The 16451-nt window shown below is 49.4% G+C and overlaps 1 protein-coding gene across 3 annotated transcripts in view; it reads right to left on the bottom strand.

The window, feature by feature from the left end:
• Positions 1-1782: 1782 nt before the first annotated feature.
• Positions 1783-16451, bottom strand: part of TSPAN33 (tetraspanin 33) — a 40133-nt gene continuing 25464 nt past the window's right edge. For 2 of the 3 annotated variants that reach the window (XM_030582045.1, XM_030581970.1), the window contains exons 2-8: positions 10015-10072; positions 9221-9348; positions 8064-8138; positions 7290-7385; positions 6103-6231; positions 3365-3526; positions 1783-2506 (exon numbers count right to left, since the gene is read on the bottom strand). In XM_030582045.1, the coding sequence (XP_030437905.1) occupies positions 2405-2506; positions 3365-3526; positions 6103-6231; positions 7290-7385; positions 8064-8138; positions 9221-9348; positions 10015-10072 (750 nt within the window). In that variant the 3' untranslated portion in view covers positions 1783-2404. Of the gene's footprint in view, positions 2507-3364; positions 3527-6102; positions 6232-7289; positions 7386-8063; positions 8139-9220; positions 9349-10014; positions 10073-12423; positions 12549-16451 lie in introns of those variants that run through there. The other variant, XM_030582128.1, reaches the window with a different exon arrangement.

Genomic DNA, 16451 nt, shown 5'->3' on the forward strand with positions numbered 1-16451 from the left:
GGATTCCACCCAGCAGAGGGCAGTGCAAACACAGGCACACATTTTATTTCAGGGCAGGTGCAATACAGAGAAAACCAAATAACTTCAGCCAGAACCCAATTTGATTTTATTCTCCACAGAAGCAAAGGGAACACATCACAGAGGAGTTAATTTCACAGATAATATAGAACCCAGGTGCTACTTTCAAACATCCCAAAAGAGAGAAGTCTCTGCTGATCCCTCCCTTTGTACAGTGTTCAATATATCTGTGCATGTTCCAAGAAGACTGTTACAGCCTCTCCACGCTAGGACGAGATGCTGCCTCTCCATGGGGCAGAGGAGCACATGGGCAGATGTCCATCCACAGAGGTAACACACAGATCATGTGGTCTCACCTTCCACCTTGGTGCAGCTGGTGGTGGTTGCAGGGCACGCGCTGACTGAGCGTTACTGGCGGAGGGGAAGGATGGTTATATCTTCCTCTGACCCACCTGGCACCAGCCTCTGGCCAAGATAAGCTACCCACAGGCATTAGAGTTGCAAGGGACTGTTACGGACATCTCGTCTGACTTCCTGCAGAGCACGGGCCGGAGAATTCCACCAAGTGATGCCTGCATCAGGCCCATAACGTGTGGTTGAATTGGGGCATCTTCTAGAAAGCCACTCTGCCTCGATGCAAAGCACCCACCGCATGGAGAAGCCACCCCATCCCTGGGGAAGCTGTTCCCATGGTCCATTACCAGCACTGGTAACAATTTGCACCATATTTCCAGTTTTAACTTTGCCAACTCCCAGCCCTTGGATTGTGTTCCACCTTTGCCTGCTGGCTCAGGAGCCCTCCAGTATCAAGTATCTTCTGCCCATGCAGGTAACTAATTAGATGGATCAGCCACTGGTTCGGATGCAGCAAACCCTCTGGGGAGAGACGCTGTGCTGCTTTTCATTCATGTTCTCTCAGTCATACCCTGCCTGGTTCACCCACGCCAGGCTGGTGACTGCAAACGCCTGTTACCCCGATCGCTTCCTGCCACATGGTCCCTCATCGCTGCCTTACACAATGGGGCGAGCCTCTCTCGCAAACAATGTTGGATAGGCATACAGCATTAGAATACAAAACTGCTTACCTCCTCCCGCCACGTGTAACCTGTGCTAACGGTGCGACTTCGTCCCCTTTGGGGTGACACCGCGTACACAGGTTTACGAGTGTTACTGGGTAAGCGAACAGACTTGGTCCGTCAGCTCAAACAGCCACAGCCACGTTTCTAGAGCCAGAGATCGCAGGTTCAATCCCTGCAGATGGATCCATTCAGGAGCACTGTTATAGACACGGCTTAGCGAGAGCTCAGCAAGAGAGCAGCTGCTCTGAGGGTTTTAAACATCCCTAAATTCGAGGCTTGGGGGAATTGAATTCAGTATAGTCAGACTGGCAGAAGCTGTTACACTAATGGCCCTGACTCTTCCATGCCCAGAACGGGACACTCTACTCCACTGCTGTCTCTGCTCTATGCTGGAGGATCTGCCGCTTCGGCCCCTTCCCACAGCCAAGCACCTGGGGCTGCAGGCACATTGGCCAGACCTGAGGTGACCCAGCTGTGTGCTGTGGGGATACCAGTCCCGGCGTGGCTGTCGCGTCAGCGTGGGCATGGCCTGGAGGCCCTAGCAGTGAAAGGCTTCATATCCCATGCCCAAGACTCACTTCAGAGTCAGATGAAGCCCCCAGAGTGGAGTCAGCACCCTGGAGGGCTGGGCTCCAGATCCCATTCCCAGCCCCACCCCCCCCAATCTGGTTTTTGGCCACTAGCCCTCCCCCCTTAGCAGCCCCCTCCTGATGCTCCTCTGGCTTCAGTGTATCAGTAAGGATCAGTGCAGGGTCAGGGGCTGATCACTCTCCTGTCTGGTGTCACTCCCATCTGGATACAGCCAGCTGGTCCAGGCCTGGGGGGAGGAAGCTGGCTAGGCCCCCCTCCCCATACTCCAAGACCACACAGGAGGAAAGACGCTTGTACCTGCATTATACCGCCAACCCCCCTCTTACCTCCCTTCCATACCAGCCAGCGAGCCCGGGTCCAGAGCGTCAGCCTTCTGGGGAAGATGCAGCCAAGGCAGCTTTCAAGGCAATTCCCAGAGAGGGCCGGGGCAGCTGGGAAATATTTTGCTCTTTTCCCTCTTTAAATAAAAAAAAAAAAGCTGCCAAAATAAGGGACCAAGATGTCAGTTCCTTGGGCGGGGATGCTACAGATGATGCTGGAGACGTAGCAGCCTCTCGCTGGCTGCCTGGGGGTCTCTCCTGGGGGCTATTCCCTTGTCCAGTCCCCTGCAGGGCAGGGTGAGCAATAGCATGGAAAAACGCAGGTCTCTTCTTCCTCCTGGGGGGCGTGTCCCTCCCCACACGGGACGAGAGGCATTCGCTCTTCTGGGTGGGGTTTCAGTACCAAGGATCTGCTCGGTGCTGCTGGTTGTAGAACTGCAGCTTGATCTGGTCTTTGATCTGGCTGATGAGGATCTGGGAGAGCAGGATTCCCACCAGCTGCAAGGAGAGGAGAGCACCACAGGCTGAAGGCACCTGGGAGGGCTCAGGCACAGATGAGGTTGCTGCTCCAACCAGGGATGGCCGGCATCCTCGCTGGCCAATTGGTGCACTCCCCTCCCGAGGCTAAGCCCGCCAGAAAGCTCTCGCCAAGGGACAAACGCATGGCTACTGACGAGAATATCCGTCGTTTACGTTTGGTGCTCTGGCTGGAGCCGGTAAAGGGGTGAGCAGGCCAGGCGAGGGCCCCCCACCCCCAGTAACTCTGTCGATCCCGAACCACAGCCTGTTCCAGCCCCGGGCTCCCCCACAGGGCTCTGCCACGCTCCTCAGCCCAGGGCACCAGTGCGATTTGAGGCTTCCTTAGGATTCCCCCCCCCGTTACATCACAAAGTCAAAACGTGACCTGGGGGGCGGGGGAACCAGTCCTTCCCAGTCTGAATGCCAGGGGGTGTGAATTCACGCGTACGCACAAATTACAGGCTACACCCCTCAGATCTAGGAGTGCCCAATCCCCTGGCTTCAGATAAGGGGCCATTCCCTTTTCATCCAGATGACGACCTCTGCTCCATATAAGATGGCTCTCATTATCCTGCAGGGGCATGGAGGCTATGCTGAGCAGGCTGGGCCTCTCCCTTGCTCAGACTCAGACTCCAGGGTCAGAAGGGACCAATGTGATCATCTAGTCCGACCCCCTGCAAAAAGCAGGCCACAGAACCCTACCCATCCACTTCTATAACAAACCTTGCTCCCCTCTGCCAAAGCTAAAGGGGGGCAGAAACTCCCCCCCCCCAAGTTTGAGTCAAACATCAGACCCTCTGGCCCCAGCAGAGAGCAGCTGGGGGAGGTGGGGGCTACCTGGGGAATGGCCAAGCCGAGCGCGATGCCCCCCAGCAGGAAGAGGTTGCTGTGGATCCAGTTCACCAGCTTGTCAATGCAGCCATTGGTGTAGATGAACTCGCTGGCCTCCAGGTAGTTCATGGCCTGCATCCCCTGGCCACACATGGTGTTGATGACAGCCTGTGGGGAAGCACCGGGGCAGGTGACAGTGAGCCGGGGTGCCAGGGGATGGATAGCCTGGTGCGGCCACACCTCACACACCCTGGAAGTTGCTCCAGCTCCCTCTCACGCCTGTGGGATGGGGGGAGGAGGGGGTGTTGGGCTTTCCCGAGCTGCTGCCTAATGCCACGTGGGACAGACCCAGGGACAGCCAACATAATGTCAGGTTTTCCCTGTACGCTCTCTCTCCTGCAAGCCCAACCCTCAGCCCTCCCTAGTTCCCCCACCGCGGGAGTGTCTGGGCTCCTAGCTGGGAGAGCGGCTGTGCTGCTTCCTAGGGAAAGGGCAGAAGCTCCATTGCTTGTGACTTTTTGGGAGATTAGGCTGCAGGGCATCACCTTGTCTGGCTATGGGACAGGCGGACTAGAGGGGATCCCATCCCTTACGGACGAGGCAACCAAAAAGTGCCATGACGTATGGGAACCCACGTGAGCTGCTTTCCCATCCTGCCGCACATCCATGTGGCATTTACCAACACAAGCCATACAAGTTTCATGGGATTCCTTTTCCACCCAGCATCTACAGCGAGGGTCTCCCCCTTGTAGGAGCTGCTGGGGCTGGCGGGGGGGAAGCGGGAGGATATGCATCCCTTGCACAGCCTCTGTCTCCCTGACCCACTCGGGGACCATGGGGGCCAGTACCCTGCAGGTCCCAGCCTGCCTGTGCCTGGTGAGAGCCTGGGAAACCCCAGAATCAGGCCCCTTGTTTCTCACCCAGGATCAGTAATCGGATCCCCCTTTTTCCTGGGGCTCAGAAACAATAGCCATTCCCAGTCACGATCGGGGCAGGGCAGCACTGGCCATCTGATCGGCTCCCCTAGACACCCTGCCTCCAGAGGGAGAAGAATTAGCAGGGCCTACACCGATTCCTATACAGCGTCCCCAGCCCTCTCCTCCTACCCCAGCCTTGTCACTTAGCTGAGGGAGCTTCTGCTTCCACACCCAGCCAGGCCACGGCATGGACCGGCCACGGCTGCAGCCTGGTCAGCTGGAGCTGCAGGAGCCACTGGGCTATGAGCGCCCCCTAGTGGCACGAGGGTTTGTCCAGCTGCAAAGGTCATTAAAGAGAAGCTGGCACAGGGATCACATGGGGGACATGACTCATAGACCATAGACCAGGACTGGAAGGGACCTCGAGAGGTCATCTAGTCCAGTCCCCTGCGCTCATGGCAGGACTATGTAATAACTAGACCATCCCTGACAGGGGTTTGTCTAATCTGCTCTTAAACCTCCAATGATGGAGATTCCACAACCTCCCTGGGCAATTTATTCCAGTGCTTAACCACCCTGACAGTTAGGAAGTTTTTCCTAATGTCCAACTTAAACCTCCCTTGCTGCAATTGAAGCCCATCGCTTCTTGTTCTAGCCGCAGAAGTTAAGGAGAACAATTTTTCTTCCTCCTCCTCCTTATAACAGTTTTCAAATACGTAAAATGTTGGTACATCAGTTTCTCAGGTTTCTCTTTTCCAGTTTAAACAAACCCAATTTTTTCAATCTTCTCTCAGAGGTCATGTTTTCTAGACTTTTAATCATTTTTGTGGCTCTTCTCCGGACTCTCTCCAATTTGTCCACATCCTTTCTGAAATGTGCCCAGAACTGGACACAATGCTCCAGCTGAGGTTGTATCAGCGCGGAGTAGAGCAGAAGAACTATTTCTCATGTCTTGCTTACAATACTTCTGCTAATACATCCCAGACCCCCAGATCCCTTTCTGCAATACTCCTTCCTAGACAGTCATTTCCCACTGTGTATGTGTGCACCTGATTGTTCCTTCCTAAGTGAAGTACTTTGCCTTTGCGCCTTTATTGAATTTCATCCTATTTACTTCAGACCATTTCTCCAGTTTGTGCAGATCATTTTGAATTTTAATCTTATTCTCCAAAGCATCTGCAACCCCTCCCAGCTTGGTATCATCCACAAACTCTGTAAGTGTACTCTCAATGCCATGATCTAAATCATTGATGAAGATACTGAACAGAGCTGGACCCGGAACCGATCCTTGTGGGACCCCACTTGTTATGCCCTTCCAGCATGACTGAACCACTGATAACTACTCTCTGGGAACAGTTTTCCAACCAGTTCTGCACCCACTTTATAGTAGCTCCATCTAGGCTGCATTTCCCTAGTTTGTTCATGAGACGGTCATGTGAGACAGCATCAAAAGCTTTACCACATCTACTGCTTCCCGCCTATCCATAAGGCTTGTTACCCTGGTTGGTTTGAGATGATTTGTTCTTGACCAATCCATGCTGACTGTTACTTATCACCTTATTATCTTCTAGATGTTTGCAGATTGATTACTTAATTATTTGCTCCATTATCTTTCTGGGTACTGAAGTTAAGCTGATTGGTCTGTAATTCCCCAGGTTGTCCTTATTCCCCTTTTTATGGATGGCAGAGGGCACATGGAGGAGGAGTCCAATGCTACTCAGCTACCCGGCTTAGAGACTTCCTTGGCCCTGGGTGCAGGCGGTCACCAGAACTTGAGGGTGGTAAGGAGAAGTCCTGTTCCCAGCAGAATAGCGCGGCTGCTCTTACCTGGTCAGCTGCATGCAGGCAGCACGAATAAGGCACAGAACAGCGCTCCCTGCTGGGGTTGTCAGCAGTGCAGTTGAAATACATGTTTTGGGACCAGTCCTTGTAGGAGATACCCCCACAGCAACTGAACTGTAATGAGACAGCACAGTCAAAGAGGGCCAAGGAAGGGAAAATTGGGCAGATCTCAAAGGGCATGTCTTTAAAGAGAGGCCAGGTCAATTTGAATGGGTTTTTAATGTTTTAGTAGGTCCTACATAAACAACAGCTTAAAAACAGATGTAGCAGGGGAATGAAAGACTTAAATAAATACATTACTTCCCATGGAGAAGAAATCTTAAGAACCAGAGAGACTGTCAGTTTGGGTCAAATTTAAACTTGTTTGTAACGTGGCTTCATGCTTTGCCAGGATGAGACCACGAAAGCAAAAGACAGGGAACTCTAAAGGAAGCATGATTGTATTTGTCTAGCACTAGTCCCATTCCCATTCCCTCCAGCCTCCATCCCCAATCATGGCCTACAGACAGCAATGGAAACGGGAGAACAGGGCTCTGGCGGACAAAGGGTTAATAAGGGTCTCTGAGCAGAGGGGTGAGAGTATATTTAGAATCCAGATGTGCAACGCCAGCTGCATGACCATCCTGGGACCAAGCCCGTGGCAGGAGAACACAGAATCATGTGTGCGTACATGAGAGAGTTAGGTGGGCACTTGTGACTAGCACGACTGGACTGAAACTGGGAGGGGTGTGGTCTGCGATGGCACTGCCCTCCCGACGGAAGATGGGGGCCCACAAAGAAGCAGAAGGATGTGGGACTAGTGGAATGGGGTCTGATGGACAATGGAAGGGAACCAGAGACCCGTGGACAGCCGCACCCACTGCTCCGAGAAGGGAAGCAGATCCTGGCCTGCAGCCTCGGCGAGGAGAGAGACCGTGTTATGTGCTTTGAAAGGGAACTTGGGTCAAAGCAGGAAAGACAATTTCAGGGATGCTTTAAAGAGAGGGGAACAGCACGAGAGAGAGTTTGAAGGCCCAGACCATACCCCAGGCCTGACCAAGGACCAGCCATCCCTGCTACGGGGCTGGGAGACCCAGCCATCCCCATCACAGAGAAGGCGAGAGAGCTCGCCCAGGGCCAGTCACCCCAGAGGAGGCAGGAGACCCGGCTGAGGGCTCTTTAACGGGACCCACCTCCTTCTGCCCATAGTCGATGAGGTTCTGCAGGTCCAGGTCGTCCCGGTAATGCACGACAGCATTGTTGATGATCTCGCTCACCTTCCCACGTGCCTGGAGGAGGAACGCCGAGAGGTCGCCAGTGAGATTTCCCTCCTACCTAGGTGCTTGCACGCCCCTCACCATGGCAGCGTCCGAGCGCCTCCTCCCCTACGATTTAACCTGACAGCTGCCTGATGGGCAGGCGTCACCTGCAGTTTCTAGATCACATGTGGAGTCAGAGACCTGAACCCATGTTCCCTGAATTGCAGGCCAGTGGCCTCACCCCAGCCCATCCTGCCCTGCCCCCTCCACTTGTTTGGGGTGAGGTGGGGACATACTGGAAACCAAAACGCTGGCCACTGACACAGACAAGGAGGTCAGGGACCAAACCCTGGGGCGGACCCACCCAGCCAGCTGCACGCTGATGCGTTTGGGTCTCCAAGTCTGCTGGGGAAGCCTTGGATCAAAACAAACTTTTTCATTTAAATAAGATTTAAAAAAGAGAGAACAGTCTCTGTTCATGCCCAGACACCTCGCCCCCCATTTGCCGTTCAGCCTCTTTGGCCCTCCGTCTCCACGTAGAACCACCTTTCCCTGGAGAATTGCAGCTTAGTGAGGGAAGAAATCTATTCTGTCCTCCTGGGCAGCTCCCTGCCAATCCAGGACTGGTCCTCCAGTTATGCTGGGGCATCCTTCCCCCCCTCCTCCCCCAAAAGAACAATGTTCACCCCAGCTCTCTGGTGTATTCACCTTGTCAGAGAAGACAAAGCCCAGCACTCCAGCTGCCAGCTGCAGCAGGAAGACTACGGTCAGGCAGATTGAGAACTGTAGGAGACAGAAAACTACCATCAACAAATTGCCACAGAAGAGGCAACAATGCACCATCCTTTACAGAGCCAGAGTTGTGCCACCATGACCCAAGCAGGGACGCTTGAAGCTGCAAGGTCCCAGGGCAGCAGGACTCCATCACCTTATATTCCTGTAGTGCCTTTTTTACTGATTCCTATCTACTGACCACTTCACTCAGCACTGAAATGCAGCCACTTCTGGGGTGGAACAGAGCAGCTGCTTAACACTGCTCAGAGGACTGGGACAGGAAGAGAGAAACAGTCACTTTTTGAAACTGCAGGGGACGTCAGAGAGGCAGAGTGGAGTTAATACCTCATTCTTGCGAAGTATGCTGTGGGATCATCCCAAAGTGCTCAGAGCCTGGGTTTTACATCTCTTCTGGAAGATGGCACCTCTTGGAGTACTGCGCTCTGGTAGGACCTAGCTGGGTCACTGGTTCAGGGCTGAATCAGACAGAACCCACCTCCTATGGATTTGCCACACTGCTCTAAAGGATTGCCCATGTCTGTGCTAGCAAACACTGAGGGCTGAGAGCTGTATGTAACTACAGGAGATCTGTACAGACTCCAGCGTCTGTTCCCCCCCCGGCTATGCAAGCAGCTCCTACCAACAACTGACTGGATGTGTGAAGGAACGAGAAACCCTCTTTAGCCGAGACGCCTGGCTCAGTGCCATTCAAGACACTTTGGAAAGGGTCAGTTTCCCGGGGTATCTCCTGGGGTGCAGGAGTTCCCCAGCTCTGGCCACTAGAGGGAGCCCCACAAGCTTTCCCATCATCAGCATGGCTGGGCAGCAGCGGAGATTTCGCACCAATGGGTGGGAGAAGGAAATCGGAGACAGAGCAGAGACATCCTGGGTCCCATCAGTCCTGACGGCTGCCCGAGGGGCCAGTCATTGGGGGGGAACCCCAAACCCACTCCTGGCGGTTTCTGCAGGCCCAGGTAGACAGCGGGGTCCCCATGAGGCTTCCCATCCCCTGCCGTGGCCATAACCCCCATACGACTGTCCCCTTCTCCCCCCGGCCCAGGCGTGGATCCCGCAGCCTCCCGTCCGCTCACCGTCTGCAGCAGGCAGATGTTCTCACGCAGGGAGCCGATGCAGCCGCAGAAGGTGATCAGGAACATCAGGATGCCGACCACGATGAGCAGGATGGCGGGATCCACCGCGAGGCAAGCCATGGCCGCCTCTGCCAGACGGGAGCAGAGAGATCAAGGGGAGAGAGGGTGCGAGAGCTGTTAGTCCAGCGGCACCACCCTGCCCGCTAAAGGAACCCAAAGGAGACGGATCTATGGGGTGGGGCTCAGGGAAGGATCCTTTGGGTCCCCAGCCTCTCCCATTATGACCCCCTCCCCTTTCTACCCTCTACTGCAACAGGCCCCTCCAGAACCAGCCAGCCAGCCACTAGAGACGCCTTTCCCCAGGGCTCTCCAGTGCTTCTGACCCAGGGGTGAACGAGCTCAGATCCAGGCTCTTGTAACTCCACGCGGACCCGAAACCAGAGGTTGATTTGGCAATGGACAATGGCCCCAGATCTGAGCAGGCCTGTGACAAGCAGGGGTTGGGGTGGGGACGCGTCCAAGCCCCGTTTCACTGGACAAGAGCAGCAGCTTCTCCCCTCTCACTGCAGACGACATCTGCCGCATGCAGCGGGCTGTGCCTCCCCACACAGAGATCTCACCCCCCCTTAGCTGCGTTCCAGTCTCAGACCCAGGGAACGGCTCCGCTCTCTTCCTCAAACCCGTCTGCTTCCAGGGCAGCCAGTCTCCAGGGCCTTCCCCTGCCTCCCACCGGAAGGAGAGATCCCAGAGCCCCAGAACAGACCTGGGGTAAGGGGAAGGTGCCAGTTGCTCACCTGCGTGCTTCATCAGCCTGGCGTAGATGCCTACGGCCACCATCACCATCGAGATCATCTGTAGAGGCAGGACATGGAGATTCAGAGCCAGCCACCTGCTCGGCACTTCAACCCACACATGCAGTGTCCCTAAATGAGGAGAGGGTACTGGGGGCCTCCAGAGGGCTCAGGCTATCGTCAATAGGATAAGAAACCTCCCCCTCCCCGCCCCATAGGCATGAGATCAAATCCCGGTCAGCCCAGCCAAGGTTGAAAGTTACCACCATCTGAGGGGTGCTGGGGGCCTTGCTAAGCGTTAGAATATAGATATTCAGGCCTGCATAGGCCTCTACTTTAAGAACTTAGGTGTATTTTTATCACTTAGCTAGTTACAAGGGTATAAAAACAAAGAATCAAAATCTCAGTCTGCCTGTGTCTGGGCCTTCTCTCACTAGGAGAGCCTGAGGTCTGGTTCTTAGGCTAAGGCTTTTGGCTAAGCAGCAGGGGCAGCCATAAGTTGGGAAGCGAACAGTAACATCCTCCTGTCCCAAACCAGCCACACTGAAATAAGGTGTTGTTGGGCTGTTAGGAAGACGATCCTGTCCTGATAGCGCCCATCACCACCACATAAAGATGGTTAAAGAAAACGTAGTTCGACAGCAGCCTGTCTGGCAAGAAATCACTTCTCAATGGTTGTGGTTGTGAAACCCTCATTTTTGTATTGTTTTATCTTTATGGCTCCCACTTTTCTATTGTTAACTGTCTGGTTCTCTAATTGTTTCTGTCTGCTGTATAATTAAGACTGCTAGGTGTAAGTTAATTAGGGGAGTGGGATATAATTGGTTAGAGAATTGTGTTACAATATGTTGGGATTAGTTAGTTAAATTTCAGTAAAATGATGGGTTGAGGTCTAGCTGAGACTATTGTAGTAAGATGAGGCCCTGAAACATAAACTCTTGTGTCAGAGGCCCAGTCTGAGGCTTGAAGCTGAACCAAAGTACTTCCAGGCACTGCTAAGCAAAAGCTGGGCTGTGAGCCAGAAGCAGGCCCCACTCACAGAAGTCGGTGAGAAGAGGGCTGCTAGAAGCAGGTGCATCCACACGTAAGTGCTAATAAGAAGAACTTGTGCCAAGATGGCATCAGGCCACTCCACAGAGATAACAAGGAACAGGCAGATGCATCTTAAAGGGAGGGTCAAAAGGACAGCATGATGGATAGATCTGTTTGAAACAACATAATCAAAGGGGAGACAGCCCCCAACGAGTCAAGGGGCTGTACCTCAATATGTCAGTAAGGATGAGTAACCTGTCCTGTAACTGTATAAAAGTAGGTGCTGGAGTGCGCATCGTTGTCTGGCCTACAGGGCAGTGGAGAGTCCCACCACTGACTCAGCCAGTCCATTGCCAGGGGGCACAAATTCGTAGTACGTCTTGTAGAGTCTACAGGAAACTATTACCGTGCTTCATTTGACAATAAACTTGGCTCGGGTTCCTTCATAGCCTACTAGAGTCTGTGGTCTCTGGGGGTTCTCTCGGGGTTTGCTCTGTCAGCGATCCGTGCAGAGCTGGGGCAGCACACAGAGGGAATATGCACGCAACTGACTTATCATCGAACAAGAGCAGAGCACCACACCGGTAGCTACTGACAACGCTGGTGACCCCAACCGCTGATCTGTTGAGTAAGCGAGCTGTCCGCTGTAGGAAACCATGAGCTAGGGAACCCACTTAACCCCTCCCTGCAAATCCCCACAGAGTTTAAAATATACAATGAGGAAGAAACATGTCATGTAATTTGTAAGGCTAGAGCTGAGACTGTAGCCTTAACATGTAAACTATTGCAAACTATAACCAGGGCTGTTGAATGATTAAAACAGCACCCCACAATTGGTGGGGCAAGTAACAGTAACAAAGAAAGAGTTAAAAGAATCAAAAGAAGTTACACAGCCCTGGAATGCTTCCACTCCCCTTGCAGGGTGGCCAGCAACCCGGAGACAACCAGCACAGGAACAGAGTAAAACACTGGAAACAACTGCAAGGAACCGACAAAAAAAATACATGTGCCATCCCCTGTTATGAATATTGGTGGTAAATACCAGGCTTCAGGTAGCTCCCCTGTGCCTGAATCGCAGGGACAGATGTGGAAAAACGTGGCCCTAGTAAAATTAAAAGATGAAACGGGGTCCACTGCAGTGCAACCACCACCTTATGATAACAGCCAGGTTCTGGTACAACCTAAACCGGGACCTGATGGGTGCCCGTCAGAACGGGAGAAGTAAGTGCACAGAAGGAGAGTAGCACCCAATACTGTCCCTGAATTGGTAAATCAAATGAAGGAAAAAAATGGAACAGTTCACAGAGCCCGTTAGGAGACAGGAGCTGCGACTTGATCGCAGGGGAGTGAATAAAAAAGAATTTCAAAGTAAATACTCACAATTAAGTGGGTAGAATTGATGCATTAACACATGGAGTTGCCCCAAAACAGTTAATTGCAGCACAAAAGGGCACTCCCGTCATCCATCTGGCATGCACACAAAAGCAACAGACACTGGGGGAACAAATTCAGGTTTTACAAGAGCAGGTAACTACTCCACCCCCCTTCAAAGCCAGGATAAAAAACAGGGGCGCGGTTCCCAACTGTGCAGGTTCCCAAGTGCTTTGACCCACAGAACCACACTCTGCTCTCATATCTGAAAATAGAACCTTCTTTCTCAAATATTACGTACCGGTTAAGTTTTGTCCTTTCTATGCTTTCTCAGTTTGCTAAACATGCTGCTGCTGCCTGTACTTTCAAACACCTTGATACAGTTAATCTCTCTTGGCTCAGGTCTCGCTACCTTCCTAGGTTGCTTTTCACCTCCCCTTTCCCCCGCCTCTCCTCACTTCGGCTCTCTCACTTTGTTTTAAAACTTATAGTTTTTACAGAAACCTTCAAAGGATAAAGCAATTGAAAAATGAACAAGACGCAAAAAGAAAACAAGGTACAAACTTTAAATAAATCCAGTATATTAATTATTTTAACCCTTCAGGAATGCAACAGCTGGAATTATTCCCAACTTTCTAGAAGATATGGTTGCCAAGCAACAGAAATGCACTCTCTGCTTCTAATCCTAACCACTAACTAATATTTAAAACATGAACTTTTCTTATTTCCATATAGCAGAGTCTGAAAATAATGTTAAATATAAAGTAATGCAAAGTTCCTCGTTACCAAATTAATACATTTGGCAAATATGAATTTTTTTTATCTATTTATGTTACAAGTTTTAAAGAAGGTCATAATTTGTTTATTCAAACGTTTAACCCTTTTTATTTTATTTTATATTGTGTTTGCCTTATTTTGTAATAGTTATGAATAGAATTCTGGAACCATTTGTTTTTAACTGTAAGTTTGTCCTGTATGTCATGTGTGTTGTCTTGTGTTCTATGTTGTGTGTGTGTCACGGGACTATTTTTTATTATTTTTATTTTGTTGCGACAAAAGTCAATTTTATACCCTTTTAAAAAATATACGTATATGTGGTACCACCCTATTTTAAAATTGTGGTTGGGATATAATCATAGTAATAACACCACCAATTTTTTGCGCAAAGATCAAAAAGGTTTCAGTTACAAATATACGTCCATATATTTATGCCTCAACAAATAATGCAATTGCCAACAAAAAGAATTCTCTTTTTGAAAACGGTTTTGTTTAAGTATTTGTTATTGTCATTCAAAGAAAAAAGGTAACATTAAGGTAAAGAGAATATTAACAAAATGTCAATTTCTTCTTTGGACTTTTTATAAACTTGTTTTCACTTTTAAATACAGCTATAAGAATGTGACAGCAAAAAATGTATTCCTAAAGCTAACCAAACGTCAACAGGTTTTCATGTTTTCAACAGGTTTCCACCTTTGGCTCTCAAACACAACAAAGCATCGTGAAAGTTTAATATCCTCAAAGTATTTGCATGGACCTGTATTGAAAATTTATTTTGGTTTAATTTTATAGTTGGTTTAATTGTATATGCTTTTCTTCTGCTATGCTAAGTTAATGGGAAGCAGTGGTTGTTAAGGTTAATGCTTCTAAACAGTTAACAAGAGTGAAGTTGGTATCACAAGCAAATTAACTCTAAAAAGCTTCTTAAAATTACGTTACTAACTCTTTTGCTGAAACTAAGCGTTCAGCAAGGGAAAGCAACACACCTTCGCTTGGAACATCGTGAGCATCTATTTCAGCTGTTAAGCATTACGTTTCCTGTGAAATATTAGTAACGCACCCCAAAGGAAAATGAATGTCTGTACAACAATTGCAAAAGTATAGCTTGTGTTATAAAAGACTCAGTCTCTACTACGTTGTTCTTATTACACTGGAAACAAACTAAGTTAAACTGTGTATTAAGCTTGGGTTACTGAAAACAAAATAAAACAAAAAACCAAACAAAAAAACCCCTTTATTATGTTAACTAACTAGCTGTTAAAGTTGCATCCCACAGACTCCAGAAAATATCACACCCTGAAGACACCAGTTGATATCAGGATACAGTGAAGAAACCTCCAGCATCAAGAAAAGAAAAATAAAGTGCTTTATAAGTGAGAGACTGGTCAAACACATCTCTACCTACCATATATGGACAATTAAGTTAACGATCAGCTAAAAACCACTAGCTGGACCAGGATAAGCCGTCATTAATTTCAACTTTGTTACTGTGTAAAAACAACTATATTCTTGCTGTGTTACTGTATTATCATTGTACTGTTGTATTACTGCTGTATTGTATTATTGTGGTACAACATTTACAACGCGCATAACTTTGCTAAACTGTTTAACCAACACACAGGTAAAAATTAACAAACAAATGACAGCAAACAAAGTGAAGACAAGGAAAAAACAAAGTGGTAAACAAACAAAAAGTTACATAGTAACTACAAATTGGGTAAACAAATTGCCAGTCATAATTCGGGTCAGTGACAATGCATCCTAACTGAGGCACGTTATTTAAAACAATCTTGTTCAGGGCTGCCCAGAGGATTCAGGGGGCCCCTTCCATAAAAAAAAGTTGCAATACTATAAAATACTAGTAACAACATATTAATATATAAAAAAGGCCTCAGTGGTAGTGTTACTACTCCAAATTTCTCTTCTACTTCTCACATATATAGCACTGGGGGGCACATTATCACAGTCCCTACCCCGGAATTTCAAAACACTTAGCATACTGCTACTAATGATACAGATGGTAACTGTAATTGCCCTAAAAAGTGGGTTGCTATCTGCGGTACCACAAGGGCCAAACTACAACAACAGATTGGAAAAGAATTGTTATGCTTGGATATAAAGTGTTGCTGTATGTATACATACATACTATACATGTATGTCCATATACACTACAAATATATACACTATATCCATATTACTAATATATACTAATGATTTGGGAGTGCCCCTAAGACTCAATTATAAAACTGCATTCATTAGTCGAGGGCCCGGGCCTAATATTCCCAGGCCCACAATAAGGGACTAAAATTAATTGAATAATAAAATCTGTCTATCAGTCGTACGAGGGAATGTGCAGAGTGAATGACAGGTGGGGCATGAGTGTATGGATGGTAAAAGGAGGTAACCATATAACAGTGTTTAGCCCACTGGGTTATCTTTATTCCATGAATTATGCTTTTCCGGGACGACGGGTAAACATCCTTCCCCTAAAAAGACAAAAAGTGGGGGCATGTAGTAAGATGAGGCCCTGAAACATAAACTCTTGTGTCAGAGGCCCAGTCTGAGGCCTGACACCTGAACCAAAGTACTTCCAGGCACTGCTAAGCAAAAGCTGGGCTGTGAGCCAGAGGCAGGCCCCACTCACAGAAGTTGGTGAGAAGAGGGTTGCTAAAGCAGGTACATCCACACGTAAGTGCGATTGCTCTTTATAAATATATCAGAGGGATAAATAGTAGGGAGGGAGAGGAATTATTTAAGCTTATTACCAATGTGGACACAAGAACAATTGGATATAAGATGGACACTAGGAAGTTTAGACTTGAAATTAGATGAAGGTTTCTAACCATTAGAGGAGTGAAGTTCTGGAACAGCCTTCCACGGGCAGTAGTGGGGGCAAAAGACATATCCAGCTTTAAGACTAATCTTGGTAAGTTTATGGAGGGGATGGTATGATGGGATAGCCTAATTTTGGCAATTAATTTGGCAACTGATCTTTGATTATCAGCAGGTAAGTATGCCCAATGGTCTGTGATGGGATGTTAGATGAGGTGGGATCTGAGTTACTACAGAGAATTCTTTCCTGGGTGCTGGCTGGTGAGTCTTGCCCACATGCTCATGGTTTAGCTGATCGCCATATTTGGGGTCGGGAAGGAATTTTCCTCCAGGGCAGATTGGCAGAGGCCCTGGAGGTTTTTCGCCTTCCTCTGCAGCATGGGGCACGGGTCACTTGCTGGAGGATTCTCTGCAGCTTGAGGTCTTCA

The sequence above is a fragment of the Gopherus evgoodei genome, chromosome 1 (assembly GCF_007399415.2).
Source record: "Gopherus evgoodei ecotype Sinaloan lineage chromosome 1, rGopEvg1_v1.p, whole genome shotgun sequence".
NCBI lineage: Eukaryota > Metazoa > Chordata > Testudines > Testudinidae > Gopherus > Gopherus evgoodei.